The sequence below is a fragment of the Amborella trichopoda genome, chromosome 7, assembly GCF_054954075.1.
Source record: "Amborella trichopoda isolate Santa Cruz 75 chromosome 7, AtrichopodaSantaCruz75HAP2 v2.0, whole genome shotgun sequence".
NCBI classification, from domain to species: Eukaryota; Viridiplantae; Streptophyta; class Magnoliopsida; order Amborellales; family Amborellaceae; genus Amborella; species Amborella trichopoda.
Window position 1 is genome coordinate 44,171,168 of NC_142342.1, and position 14,865 is coordinate 44,186,032.

The following is a 14,865-nucleotide window of genomic DNA, read 5'->3' on the forward strand; positions in this document are numbered from 1 at the left end:
AGTCTAGATAATGCATTACAAGATGCACTATTTCTAAGACTTCAAAGTCTATTTTTTTTTATGTCCATATATCTAAAGGTTGAGATGATCAAATTTGAGAGTTTTTCAGCACCAAAACAACTTATTCTAATGAAATTTTGATATACGTCTTAGTTTGATTATTTAGGGACTCATTATTTATATATATATATATATATATATATAGGAAGATGTTAGGGTGAGTCCACTAGCTCACATAATAATATAAGTCCAATGGTCCAGATTGAATTTGGTCTATCGGACGTCCGTGATCGTTAGATTGGCCTAGATTCAATCTAAGTCATTGGGCTCATTTTTTATTGTGAGCCCATTGGCTCACAGAAGCTTTTTCCACACACACACACACACACACACACACACATATATATATATAGGTCACAATTACTTACAATCATCCGATGTGAAATTTGATAGTGGGTATGTCACAAAGTACGAAAAAATTTATTTTGAAATTTAAGTGTGGCTAATAAAATAAATGTAGCTACACAATTTCACATCTATTAGTCAAGATTAATTGTGACCACCTTGTACCAAAAGTAAATGGTATTATTATATACTTTATATATATATATATATTATTTATTTATTTTTACCTTATCCGTTACACTCCAAATTTAACAAAAAGTCATATATTAAAGTCATTTACTTTAGGTTTAAGAAGTACACGAAAACCTGGTGGCAATATGTGTGCACTTCTAAAGAAAATTTATCAATGTTTAATACATGGAAATTAGATTTTACATATGACGGTTATGACCGATTGTGACCACCTTATCATAAAGTAGTAGTATCTATGTTCCAACAATGCCTCTGTATAGGGTGTACCCAAGGGACCAAATGTATATTTTGCTCCCTTGAAAGGATAATTTTTTTTTGGTTATTTTATTTCGCACATAAAAAATACAATATGATATCCTCGAAATTCAAAGCGACTAGAAATTTGTATTTTTTTGGGTACCTTCTAATTGACCATCCCAACTATCTAGATATATAATTATGAAGGGAAAAAATAATTCTAAATCCAAAAACATAATATATCGTGTAATTAATTACTATTTTTAAGATTTTCAAGTATTCATCAATATGCTCAAACTATACCATTTTATAATTTTAACTTTTATAACTAGGAATAAAAAAAAAAAAAAAAAAAATCTAAGTCTTCGCAAGTTTTTAACACGAGAACGACAACTCTAAACAAGTTTTGGAGGTGTGCCTACTTCTACAGTATAAGGAGGCAACCTTTATAAAAAGCTGTCCTTTATATGTTTTTATGGCCTCCTTCCTCCTCGTTTCTCTTCTCTCTTCAAAATGAAAAAATGCGTGTTTGATTTTTGCCGCGCCATGAAATGGCACGTCGGTTTCTTCTTCGACCGATTCCCTTTCTCTCTCTAAAAAAGCTCTTTTTCTTGAGAAATCCTCTTTTTGTCTCTCTAGAAAGTGAAATGCATTTTTGATTTTGCCGCGCCGTTAATGGCAGCCCATTTCTGAGAAGATGAGAGCAGTGAGTCATGGTGGTCATGCTCAGAACCCTTCGTTTGATTCTTCAAAAGATCACTACTTCTTCTTCACTGAGAAGTTTCTCGCTCTTTTTCTTCTTACCCACCTTCTCTCTAGCTGCTCTCTTGCTCTTAGTGTCGGCCTGCAATGGGGTCACCATCTTCTGCCTCCATCTCCCTTTTCCGGCAAATCCCACATCGGAAAACATCCATTTCTCACCGGAAAACACAGTCAGGGGTCCAAGAACAGTTTCAGTCATGTATGCTATCAAGGAAGAAGAAAATCATCTCTCTAAAGAGCTTGAAACCCATCGGAGTTTCAAGCTTTTGACACAAAAAGAGGACAATGAGAACTCTTTAGTTCCCCCATTAAACACCACTGTAGATGGCAGGATCAGGTGGTTCAAAGAGAACAGGTCCAGGTTCAGGATTCTCAAGTCCGGGCCTCTCACTAAGCAGTTTTCTGCAAGAGCAAAGGGTTTCTTCAGTTCTAATTCATGTAAGCTCCGTTTCTTCATGACTTGGATTTCTTCTCTCGAATCCTTTGGTTTTAGAGAGTTTTTCACAGTGGAGAGTGTGTTCAAGTCTCACCCAAGTGCCTGCGTTCTCATACTCTCGAAAGCCATGGATTCGAGGAAAGGGAACATTGTTTTGAGACCACTGTTGACCAAAGGTTACAGGGTAATGGCAATTGCCCCTGATTTCGAATACCTCTTTCGAAAAACCGATGCAGAGGCCTGGTTCAATCAGCTCGGGAGGGGAAATGTGGACCCAGGTGAAGTCTCTTTGGGCCAAAACCTCTCTAATCTGTTGAGACTTGCTGTTTTGTATAAATTTGGGGGGGTATACATTGACTCTGATGTTATAGTGATGAAGAGCTTTGCTGGTTTGAGAAATGCAATTGGGGCACAAACCGTTGACTTGGAGACTGGGAAATGGAGCAGGTTGAACAATGCAGTGATGGCGTTCGACAAGAGCCACCCTCTACTGTACAAGTTCATCGAGGAATTTGCGCTCACCTTCGATGGGAATAAGTGGGGACACAATGGGCCTTATCTGGTCTCGAGGGTGGTTGAGAGGCCTGATTTCAACTTCACTGTTCTGCCTCCCATGGCCTTTTATCCAGTGAATTGGAGTAAGATTCCAAGCTTCTTTAGGAGGCCGAGTAATGGGAAGGAATTGAAATGGGTGCTTGCAAAATTAGGTCACATTCGAAGGGTGAGTTATGCTGTTCATTTGTGGAACAGGCATAGCAAGAGACTCCGGGTTGAAGATGGGAGCATAATCAGTCATTTAATGTCTGATTGCTGTATTCTATGTAATGTTTCAGGATCTTCTTATCTAACGTGAGGAGAAGGTGCTCTTCTCCCCTGTATCTTCTGATATCTGGTTATGAATCAACTCATTCATTCCATGATTTCAGTATCCAAGGAGGACAACAATTGGTATTGTGCATTACTGGCAATAAAATGTGTTATCGCATTCACTCAATCTCTTTATGCTTGCTCCATTATTATTTATTATTATTGTTATCATCATTATTATTGTTATTATTATTATTATTTAAAGGATGTGGTTTGTATAATGCCTAAACAATCAAAGTAAGGTGCACCTTCAAATGGTGTCAAAACATGCTGTTTCAATACTGGAAATCTTTGTGATGTCCTAAAAATTTGTTTTCATCTCTAATTATTAAACTTAAAGCTTCAAAACAGTGTAGATTGAAGGGATGTATGAACAATTGAAAATCTTAAAAATTGATGGTCAAGAAAATGCATTACAAGATGCAGTATTTCCAAGATTTGAAAGCTATTTTTTCTCATATCCATATATTCTTGATGTTGAGATGTGGATGTGAGAACTTTTGGTCATTGAAACCTCTTCTAGTGAATTTTTGCAGTTTGCCTTAATTTGATTGTTTAGAGCTTCACCCTTATATAAACTATTTCCTTTGTTAAAAATATTCAATGGAGGACAACTCTGGGTATCAAGCGTCCCTGCAATAAGATGTATTTACTATATCTTGTTCTGAACTTTTTGCAGCAGTTTGCAGATCTAATTCTCTCTCTCTCTCTCACACACACACATGCAAGCATGCACACATGAACTCACAAGAGCACGATGGCCTTCCAGTAAGAGAACCATCTTCATACTCTTGTTGTGCAAGAAATGAAAAAACTTGGAGTTGTGATGAGATCTAGTGGTAGTTCTTCGATGGATTTCCTTTAGGTCTCTAGTGAATTTCTTGTATGAACCGCAGGGACCAGAGCCTGTTTGCTAAGCACAGCAGGTGTCTCCCCTTGAGCATGGAGACATTGTTTGGTTTCTAAGAGAACTTTTTTTGATATGCTGTGTTCTCATATTCTAGTTTTTTAGAAATCTTAGATCCAACAGGTATGACACCGAAGAATCGCCAATTTATCTGTTGTTCATGTGGCTAGGTGGCATTTGTTTATGGAGACTTTTTCTTCCAATGTTTCATATTGGATATTGATTTGATCATTTCAATACAGAAGAAATTTTATCACCATGCCCACCAAATCAAATTAAATTTCGATGGGTGCTGTCTCAGGACCCTGGCCCAGCAGGTATAGGAGGGCTATTTCGCAACAAGGACAACACTACTCTATTCTCCTTCTCTCTCTCCCATTTGGGCACTCAGATTCTATCACTGCGGAAGAATTAGCCGTTTGGGAAGGACTCAGGAAATTTGAACCTTCTTGGGGCCAATCCCTCAGTATCGAAGGTGACTCTTTTTGTGTTATATCTTGGGCCTTAGGCTCAGACTCCTGGCCTTGAAGACTTGATAATATTTTTGAAGAAATCACACAGCCCAGTAGGGTCTCCCATATCTCTTGGAGACACATAGGATTGCCAATTGCCGCCAACGGGACAATACCATCTCCCAAATCTGTTCCGAGGGAGTACTTGTTGACGAGCCCCTCTTAATAGAAAACTCCATCCTAGATTACTTCCAGAAGCTCTTCAAAGCCCGAGATTGCTCTTCATCCTTTCTGTTTGATTTCTCTTTTCAATCCATTTCTCCCTCTCAAGCACCTTGGCTAATACCGGACTCCAGGCCCTGATGAATTCCCAATGGCAATATTTAAGCAGTTATGGGAATCTCTTTGTCCCGACATTTCCTCTTTCTTTGCCGAGATCCACAATAGAGGAATCATTCATAAAAGTATGAAAGCCAATTTCCTAGCCTTAATTCCCAAGGTGGTAGGGGCCAAAGACCTCAAAGATTTTAGGCTGATTAGCCCGATTAACAATTTATACAAAATTCTCTTCAAAGTCCTTGCCTCCAGGCTCAAAACGGTCATAAATTCGATCATCTCTCCAACCCAAAGTGCTTTTGTTCAAAACCGCCAAATTCTTGACTGCACACCGATAGCTCATGAATGCTTACATTTAAGACACCTCCAAAACACCCAGTTTAGTTGTCAAGCTAGACTGGGAAAAGGCTACGATCATGTCAATTGGGACCTTCTCGACAATACTAGGTCTAGGATGGGATTTGGGGTTAGATGGCATAAATGGATCCAAAGTTCTGTACGCCAGCCTTTCTTCTCCATTCTCATTAATGGTTCAGCAAGGGGTTTCTTCCCCCCCTCCAGGGGCCCTAGGCAGGGAGAAGCCCTCTCCCCTTTTCTCTTTGCCATTGTAGGAAGTGTTTAGCAAAGCAATCTCCCGCCTCTACCTTTCTGATCTAGTGCAAGGCTTCACAGTCAGCAACCTCATCCCTACTATCTCCCACCTTCAATATGTTGATGACACATTGCTATTCTGTGATGCCTTGGCCTTACAAGCTGAAGCCCTCGACCTTTCCCTGAAGACCTTCCATTTTGCCACTAGCTTCAAAGTCAATTTGGCCAAGTCCAAAATGATTGGAATAGCTATGGACCCAATCTCGTTACAAAACTTCGTTACCTCCTGGGGTTGCGGGATCAAGACTCTCCCCTCAAAGTACCTAGGCCTACCCTTGTGCCATGCAAACCTGAAAAGCCCCAATGGAGTCACATCATCGATAAGGTGGAACGCAAACTTGTGTCCTGGAAGGGCCGTTACCTCTCCCCTGCAGGTAGAACTACCCTGATCAAATCCACCTTAACCAATGTCCCTATCTTCCAGATGTCACTCTTCCAGATGCCCAAGTCAGTAGTACAACATTCGGAATACCTCATGCATAATTTCCTCTGGTCTGGGGATAGTGCTAACAAGAAAATATACCTAATCTCTTGGAAGGCGGTTTGTTTACCCAAAGACAAGAGGGGCTTAGGCATCCACAGTCTTCACAATCACAACTTAGCCCTCCTGGGTAAATGGTGGTGGAGGCTCTCATGCTCTCAAAACCAACTCTGGTATGATGTAGTATGTTTTAAATATCGGTTGTCCAACTCCCCTTGGTTTCTACCCTCGAGATCACCACAGAACTCCTCGGGTGCCTGGAAAGCTTTGTTTTGTTGCCGACCCCCTATCCTTCCTCTTCTTCGCCTTTACCCTAGAGATGGGACTAAAATAAGGTTTTGGACAGATCTTTGGATCGGCCAAACACCGCTCGCGGAAGCTTTCCCCAACCTGTTCAACCTCGCTAGAAACCCCCTCACCTTTATAGCTGACCTTTTCACACCCTACCAGTCCCCGAGTTCCTGGAACCCTGATTTCCGTAGACCCCTTCGGGATTTTGGGGTCCCTGAATTATTAAACCTTTCGGCCCTTATCCATCTTTTCTCCCTATCTCATCTTGGTGAGGACCAATTAATATGGGTCCCAGAACTTCTGGGCTTTTTTCGGTCTCCTCCTACCATAACATCTTCCAGCAATCGCCCATCGCTATACCTAAAGCTGCAACCATTTCCAAATCCTGGACCACCTTCATCCCCCCGAGGATCCAATTCTTTATGTGGGTCTGCCTTTGGGAAAGATATTAACTGTAGATCAACTTTAGAAAAGAGGATTAGAAATCCCCAATTGGTGCATAATGTGTGCGACGGATGAAAAAAACGACTTTCATCTGTATATTCATTGCCCCCTCGCGAGCATCATTTGGGAGCAGTTGCTCCAGCTCTTTGGATGGTGTTGGATGACCCCATCGCCGGTACCCTCTCTTGTTCAACAAACTTCTCATCCCCTGGGGCCCAAATCTGGTTTGCTGTTATGGAAGGCTACGATAGCAGCCACTCTGTGGTCTATCTGGATAGAGAGAAACAATAGGATCCTCAGGGGGCAGTATTGTCAACCTCTCCAAGTGTTGGAGTCCATCAAATCACTGGTCATTTTCTGGGCAACCAATAGTAAACTCTTAAACTCCTTTTCTACAGCCGACTTCACCCGAATTGGCACTGCATTCTTTTCCATTGTCCGAGACAGGTCTCCCGCTCTTCTCTCTGGAGACCTTCTAATCTAGGCCAGACCATACTTAACTTTGACGGTTGCTCCTTGGCAACCCGAGTCCAGCAGGTATACGAGGCATTTACAGGAAGAACTTGGGTATAACCCTCTTCCAATACTTGTCCTACATCGGCATTAAAGATGCTACTACGGCAGAAGCCGGTGCCCTTTTGGAAGGACTTATAAACTTCAATCCTGTTAGGAGCACCGTCCTGGTTGTAGAAGGGGATTCCAAAATGTCATTGCTTGGGCTTCTCATGAGTCCCCCCCCCCCCTTTGGAGACTTTGGTCCATTTTTTATGAGAGATTTTCGACATTTGCAGGTCTATTAAAGTTTCATGGACACATACCTGAAGGGAGGCCAATTAAGTGGCCGACACCCTAGCTAAACAAGGAGCACTGCTGCCCGTGCCCTAACTTTGCTTTCTGGTCCTCTTTTTGGTTTTTGTTTTTGTTTCTTTTAAGTTCTAGTAATGGGTACGCTTGTGTCTTTTCCTTTTTCTTTGTCTCTCTTTTTTGTGCCACTATATCTAGGTCAGTGCGATTTTGTATAATGTATTCTCTTCTCTTAATACAAAGTTAACAGATTAGGAAAAAGACTTATTTGGAGAGAAGCTAATGGTGAAGCCAACACCCTCGCTAAGGCAGCCGCCTTACTTTCTCAAGCCAATTTGCTTACCACTCAGGGAACTGTTTGAGCACCTTTTTGAGCACACGTTACCTCCTTCAGCTTTGGTTCTTACCATTTTTTGTTGTTCAAATGTCACTGTAGATTTTTTGGTGAACTGTGAATTTTATATAGGGCACCTGTCTGTTAATAGCCTATTTTTTCGGTTGGACGTCAGAACCCATTGGTGGGTGGCCAGCTCCTTCCTTATGTTTCTCCCTTTGCACTTATCTTTATAGTTGATAAACTTAACATATTAAAAAAAAGAAAAAAAACTCCATATAAAATGCAGTATCAGATATTGCATTGAAAGGATCTTTCCTTTCTTCATTAACCGTAAACAGTTTCTGGAACATTACTTGTTGCTCTCTAGGAGCGTACAGAGTTATTCATTAGGCACAATGCCATCTCTTACATAAGGACCCATATCACTTATTCGATCAAATATGCTTCTTGATGAAGCTGATGATGAGTTCATTGATCTGTTCTGGGAGTTGCTCCTGAACAAAATGGGTTCCTTCAGACATGAACACGATCTCCAGATCAGGGACATTCTCCTTCAATAAAGCGCTGTTTATGTAATCCTCCATTCCTGGGAGTTTCAGGACATAGTCTTTATTGCCCATTACCAGCATGGCCGGGACTCTTACCTTCAAATCTGTTGGCATTGGATGGTCAGCCTCGTCTTTCCATGACCTAGCACATAATACAATAAGATGGGTTCAATAAGGATTGGGAATTGATATTCTGGATTATCAGAATGGTGCACTAAAATAAATCCTTACCAAAGCTAAAATTTCACCGCGATTCAGGAGATAATACATACACAATAATATTTGAAAAGATATGTTCAATGAAGATTGGAAATTAACATTCTCAGTTATCAGAATGGTGCTTTGAAAGAATCCTCACCATAGCTTACCTTTCACATGATTTAGGACATGATGCAATAATATATGAAAAGCTAGGAAATTGACACACTCAATTATCAGAGAATGGTGCTTTGAAAAGGATCCTTGCCAATGCTTACCTTTCACACTGTGCTAGTAGATAACAGAATGATTACATGAACACATGCTCAATACACGTTGGAAATTAACATTCTCAATTATCAGAATGGTGCTTTGAAAAGGACCCTCGCCAAACCTTACCTTTCACCATGATTTAGAAGATAGGAAAATATGTGTTCAATAAAGATTTGAAACTGATATTCTCAATTATCAGAATGGTGCTCTGGAAATGAGCCTTGGCAAAGCTTACCTTTCACCATGATCTAACAGATAATTCAATAATATTGAAAAATAAGGCCTTAGTAAAGATTGGAAATTGTCATACCCCAAGTTTTATAACACTAAAATTCATGAGATGTGACAGTCTATTCTTAAAGAACAAAACAAATTCAAAATTATTACTATATATTGCTTCAAAACAAATTTTCCATTCAAAAGCTTTAGACTTGTACAAAGTCTATTTCACAACTTATAATAACATGAAGTTCTATATATATATATATATATATATATATATATATATATATATATATATATATATATATATATATATATATGGGAAAAGTTTAAATAGAGCCTAAGCTCTAAACAATCAAATTAGAGCCTACCTAAAAAGTTTCACTAGAAGAGGTTATTTTGATACCCAAATATCCTCAAATTGATCATCTCAACATCAATATGTATAGATTTGAGAAAAAAATGAATTTCAAGTTTTGGAAATAGTACATTTTGTAATGCATTTTTGGACCGTCAATTTTTAAGTTATTCAAGTTTTCATAGATCTGCTCCATCTAAAGGATTTTTGAAGCTTAAAATTTTATAATTCAAGATAAAATATATGTTAAGGCTAGACAAAGATTTCTAGTGTTGAAACCACATTTCTGGACACTATTTGAAGGTGGGCTCTAATTTGATTGTTTAGAGCCTCGACTCTATACAAACCGCACGTTATATATATATATATATATATATATATATATATATATATATATATATATATATATATATATATATATATATATATATATATATATATATATATATGTGAAAGATACTACAAAATGCCTGTAGGTGAAAATGAACAGTGATTTCGCCTTCCCTCATCACCATCCAAACTTCATCGTACGGTCACAGTTGTCTGATAGTGTTTTAATTTTTCATTTTTTTACTAATCGAAATGATCTGAAATTTGAAGTGTGTGTACATCTTAGTAAGGCTCACCTAATAAAAATATGAAACAAACAATTCGTAAAATATAAATTGACCAAAAGACCCCTATAAATTTTTTAGGGGTATTTTGGTCAATTTATATTTTACGAATTATTTTTTTCATATTTTTATTAGATGCGCCTCACTAAGATGTACACATGCTCCAAATTTTAAGTAATTTGGATTTGTAGAAAAAACATGAAAATTGAAACACTACCGGACAACTGTGACCGTGCGATGAAGTTTGGATGGTGATGGAGGTAAACGAAATCACTGTTCATTTTCGCCTATAGGCCTTGGGAAGAGTTTTTCATATATATATATATACAATTTTGATAGAACAAAAGTTGTAAAGGCAATTTATCCATGACTACAAACTTCTTCCAAACTACTCCTGCTGTACATATGAACAATACGGCTGCGATTAATCTGAAAAACAAAATTCACAATAGCTTGATGAGTTTGGCTACTCAGTAAGTGACCATCATTATCTTTAAAAGTCATGGTTGGAAAGTGTAAATCTTTTCTAAAAGAATGCATAATATGAGAAATAGCATACATGGAGAACAATTTCAAATTCAGAAAGCCACAATTTAACATAATTCAAAAGATTTGAACGCATATGAACCAGTATGAGAAAGTGTATATGTAAATCCTTTAATAGAAATGCCCAATTTAACATGGTACAAAGGATTTCACAAAGTACCCTCTTGGCATTCCAAGTAGGTCATCTATATACGCCACTAACGTCTTGGATGAGTCCACTTAATCCCTATCGACGTATTGGATAGGTCCACTCATATCTCATTGACGTACTAGATTAGTCCACTTATTCCCTATAATTGACGTCATGGGTAGATTATAATTCTCTATCTGGTGCTGCATAAGCGTAACCGTATTTTCTAAGGTTCTATGAATTCCTTCGATGCTAGCTCTAGTTACACTGAAAACATTTAAGTATGCATATCACCAGCATAATCAAGATCAAGAGATACCAACTAACTCTTGAAGCAGAAGCCCAACCCATCAGCCCAAATCAAATCCTGATGCGTAGAACCTCTACCATCACAACCAGGAGAGAAACACCACCAACGGGTAAATTCGTGTGTAGTGCCTCACATATGCACATGGTCTCCAGCGCTTTGGGGCTTGTGATAGGCACTGGCCTTGCAAGACACGACCCTCTTATGAGCCCTTCCGGCGAAATAGCGTTACACTGCCAAAGGGGTCTCAATGAGTAGTGTCTCACATAAGTTTTGGGAGAGCGACCACCCAAACACACACACTCCCAACTCTCATCCTATCATGGAGGGTAAGGAAAAATCACCGCTGCCGGTACAAATATCTCATTAGATCATAATAGAGGCATGTTTCCATGCACACATATCTTATCAGAAGCATGTTACCATGCACACATATCTTATCAGAAGCATATCTCATATGAAATCACAAGAAACATCAACATGTCTATGCTATACATAGGGTCACAAGGGACATCACTATGTCATATTATCATGCATATAAATTCAAAAAACATTGTTATGCAATTGCAGGCCATTCATCTATGTAGTAGATATCAGGAAACAATAATATCATATTTTCAAAATACCATTGAAATCATTAACATGAATTCATATGACGCAATTTATAGCAATCGCACATAACACTTACAATATTTTTAATTATCACGTTACAGAAACACGTAAAACTTATAGTGCAGAAACCCAAGTTTTTAAACAATTATTTTCAAGAAAAGCAAGGCCACTTGCACATAACACTTACAAGATAAAAAATTTATGCTTGGAATATTACAATTAAATGCAGAAATGTCTCTGGAATAATATAGAAATATTAGTTTTTCAAATAATGATTTTCCAGGAAAAATGAAGTCACTTACCTATATGTCACTCTGAAATGGATATATTAATATTATTGACAGAGTAGAACTGGAATCAGGGGTGTTTAGGTAGAGAGCGAGGTGGAAATTTTGATGAGCTTCATGATTAGCTCATGAGGGTGAAGGAAGATTTTTAAAGTGAGTGAGGACACTCCTCAACTTGACACATGTCAAGGCATGTGTCCTCCCTTCTTATTTTTAATTTTTTGTTAATTATTTTATAATGCTACATCACCTCCTATTGTTATCTTATAATGCCACATCACCTCTTATCATTATCTCATAATGCCACATTATACCCTAATATCTTAATTAAATATTTTTAAAAAAAAAATCGGTGGAAATGAAGGGTGTCATAAAAGAGTGGTCCCATGGTGCATTAACAACACAATGAATCATCACTCAAAATCATTTCTTTATGTAGGTATTTTGTTTTATTTTTATATTATTATTTTTATTGCATTTATTATTATTATTATTTTCAGTGTCAGAAAAATAGGGTCACTACAGAAATTGATACTGTCGATTATCAGAATGCTGCTTTTGGAAAGAACCTTACCAAGTCTTATCTTTGTCCATGATATAGCAGATAATGCACATGAAAAGGTGGGATCAATACAGATTGAAAACCGCCATTCTCAATTTTCAGAAGAGTGCTTTGAGAAAGATCTTTGCCAAAGCTTACCTTTCAAAGAGGCGATAGGGCACCTGTAAAGCAAAACGGAACCCTGACTTCTTGTAGAGAGAAGCATATGCAGAGAGATCTTCCTCAGTGAACCAGTTAGGCAGGGGAGTTGATGGTTGGACCAAGTCCATTATCTCTTCATTTTCACTGGCAACTGGAAGTTCGCTGCCTGAGAAGAGTATATATATGTTCCTTATGACTGTCTCAACATCCAAACGCCCAAAATCAGCTTCAGCACGCCCCGGCTCCTGCACAGCGAGCAATGCCTCACAGTGCATGCACATAACAGTTAGAATTGTTAATTGTGAAGAAAACATCAGGAAGTCATGGCGGCATGGTATATTTTGAATATATACTTGATTTTCTATTAATTGTGGACCTAATCAAAGAGTCAATCAGCATAAACTAGGGGTGAAGCCGTACATTAATTCGGAATCTGAAACTCAGGAGTATTGGGGGAACCTCAGGGAAAAAGATGGAGTTATTTGTACGGTGTCATTGTAGCGAAATTAGCCTTGAGCTACTGGCTAGTTGGTGACTGAATGTTGCTATGGACTAAGTGGTACTTGAATGCTAAACTCAAATATCTAGATCCTCTCTGCAGTCCCCAAAATAATCATCTTGTCTCTATGGTATGCATTTGCAACTTATATTGTGAAATTAAGTGTTGGATCAGCCAAGTGGTGATTTTATTTGCAAGTTTGATTCACAATCTAGGGGGGTTCCGCAACCACTTAGGTAACTATGACACAAATGCTCTCCAGTTAATAGGATTCCTCTGTGAATTTATACAAATTTAATGGATCTAAAACAAACAAGATCAAATAAAAAATTACTATTTTTCATATGTTCCAGTCAAACTTCTAAAAGTACAGGAGTTTTATCTGCTATTTGCAGATAATCGATGCATTCATATATGTGTGCCCCAATAAGCAAAGGCCAAATCGAGGATCCATTGAAAATCAGCAGAGGATGTGATGAACAAGAGTTGTTGGATCCATTCCCAGAACTATTTCGAAATTTTACACTTCTTTTTGGTGCAAGAAGAGCATTACTAGTTCATTCTCAAAACAAAAGAAGAGCATTCGTGGTAAGTAGGATGGGTGTGGATCCATGCGTACCAGTGATTAATAAACACCAGTAACCAAGTATGTGGATCTTATAAGAACTCTAAAGTCAATTTTTCTTGAGAGAGAGAGAGAGAGAGAGAGAGAGAGAGAGAGGGTAATACTGCACCTGCCATCTTAATATGTAGAATCCTTTGGGGAGGTTTTGATGACTCAGAGCGTGTCCGCCAGGAATGATGTAAGGTAAACCCAGTGTGATGACCCCTGAAACTCTCTCAGGATGAATGGCTGCAAACTGGTAAGCTGGAATAGCTCCAAAGTCTTTCCCAACGACAAACGCCTGCATGTAAGACTCCCTGAGAAACGCTAAGAGAAGGCAATAAACACCCCACTACTGTTGTTGTTTTTATACCTTTGGAATGCTGAAGTAGTCAAGAATGGCGATTAGATCTTTTATGAGGTCCATGAAGGTGGCTTTCTCGGGCTCGGGTGGCTGATCGGAGAGGCCATAGCCTCTCCAATCGGGGGCAATCGCATGGAAGCCAGCAGCTGCCAATGCCACCATTTGGTGGCGCCATGAATACCATACCTCAGGAAAACCATGCAGGAATAACACTGCCGGCCCTGTCAAATAGTTCAACCACCATTAACACAGGGAGAGAGAGAGAGTTAGAGATCCAAGAATCTACCATTTCCAATCTCTGCTACGTGGAGCTTGAGGCCACCTACATCAACTTGCTTGTGTTGTATTTGCTCCATGCTCTCTGAAACTTGAAACTTGGATTTTGCAGAATGAGCACGAAGTGGGTATGGGGGAGGGAGCTGCAGAGGCGTGTCGAAATGGATAGTTTGGAGTTTTATAACGTAGCGCAGACTGGAAGAATCTACTGTAAAGAGAGGGGGAGGTGTGTGGTCCATGAGTCCCTACTCAAAGAGTAAAAAATGGCTAGCGGTTGTTTTCGGCTTCAAGGGTGTGTGGTTTTGCATAAGGCTGAGGCCTTAAAACAATCAAAGTACGGGACACCTTCAAATAGTGTTGAAAGATGTTTCAATACTCAAAATTTTTTTGATGGCCTCAAGTTTTTTATTTTTTTTTTAAATATAAAATTTAAAGTTTAAAAAATAGTGTAGATTTAGCCGATCTATGAACACTTAAAAATTTACGGTCCAAAAAATGATGCATTGTTTTCAAGACTGAAAATCTATTTTTTCTTATGCCCATATATCTTGAAGTTGAGATAATCGATTTGAAGATTTATAAACATCATAACAACCTCTTCTAGTGAATTTTTGAGACGTGCCTTAATTTGGTTGTTTAGGGCCTTTTTCCTTACTTCAATTTGTAGGTGGATGCCAATAGTAAATTTTACCAAGCAAGGGGGCGACATGAATTGCTTACCC

General features: G+C 38.6%; 2 protein-coding genes across 3 annotated transcripts; one reads left to right on the plus strand and one right to left on the minus strand.

Moving 5' to 3' along the window:
- Window positions 1-1,311: 1,311 nt before the first annotated feature.
- Window positions 1,312-3,026, plus strand: LOC18423117 (uncharacterized protein At4g19900). Its single transcript, XM_006827747.4, has one exon. It carries the CDS (start codon window positions 1,548-1,550, stop codon window positions 2,883-2,885), a length of 1,338 nt encoding a protein of 445 aa, XP_006827810.3. The 5' UTR covers window positions 1,312-1,547; the 3' UTR covers window positions 2,886-3,026.
- Window positions 3,027-7,897: 4,871 nt separating this feature from the next.
- On the minus strand, window positions 7,898-14,290 carry LOC148781460 (epoxide hydrolase 2-like). Of its 2 annotated transcripts, none has more exons than XM_088871619.1 (5): window positions 14,154-14,290; window positions 13,877-14,079; window positions 13,634-13,804; window positions 12,398-12,645; window positions 7,898-8,292 (listed from the first exon to the last, which is right to left on the minus strand). In XM_088871619.1, exons 1-5 carry the CDS (start codon window positions 14,221-14,223, stop codon window positions 8,037-8,039), a joined length of 948 nt encoding a protein of 315 aa, XP_088727745.1. In that variant the 5' UTR covers window positions 14,224-14,290; the 3' UTR covers window positions 7,898-8,036. The 2 variants fall into 2 exon arrangements, with proteins under 2 accessions (XP_088727745.1, XP_088727744.1); XM_088871618.1 differs by having other exon boundaries at window positions 13,877-14,088.
- Window positions 14,291-14,865: the final 575 nt, after the last annotated feature.

Excerpts from the sequence above, each read along its gene's own strand:
- LOC18423117 (XM_006827747.4), top strand. The coding sequence starts at position 1,548 with ATGGTGGTCATGCTCAGAACCCTTCGTTTGATTCTTCAAAAGATCACT.
- LOC148781460 (XM_088871618.1), bottom strand. The coding sequence starts at position 14,223 with ATGGAGCAAATACAACACAAGCAAGTTGATGTAGGTGGCCTCAAGCTC. Across the intron at positions 13,805-13,876 it reads ACTACTTCAGCATTCCAAAG|GCGTTTGTCGTTGGGAAAGA; the intron begins GTATAAAAACAA and ends TCTTACATGCAG. Across the intron at positions 8,293-12,397 it reads CCCTATCGCCTCTTTGAAAG|GTCATGGAAAGACGAGGCTG; the intron begins GTAAGCTTTGGC and ends ATTATGTGCTAG.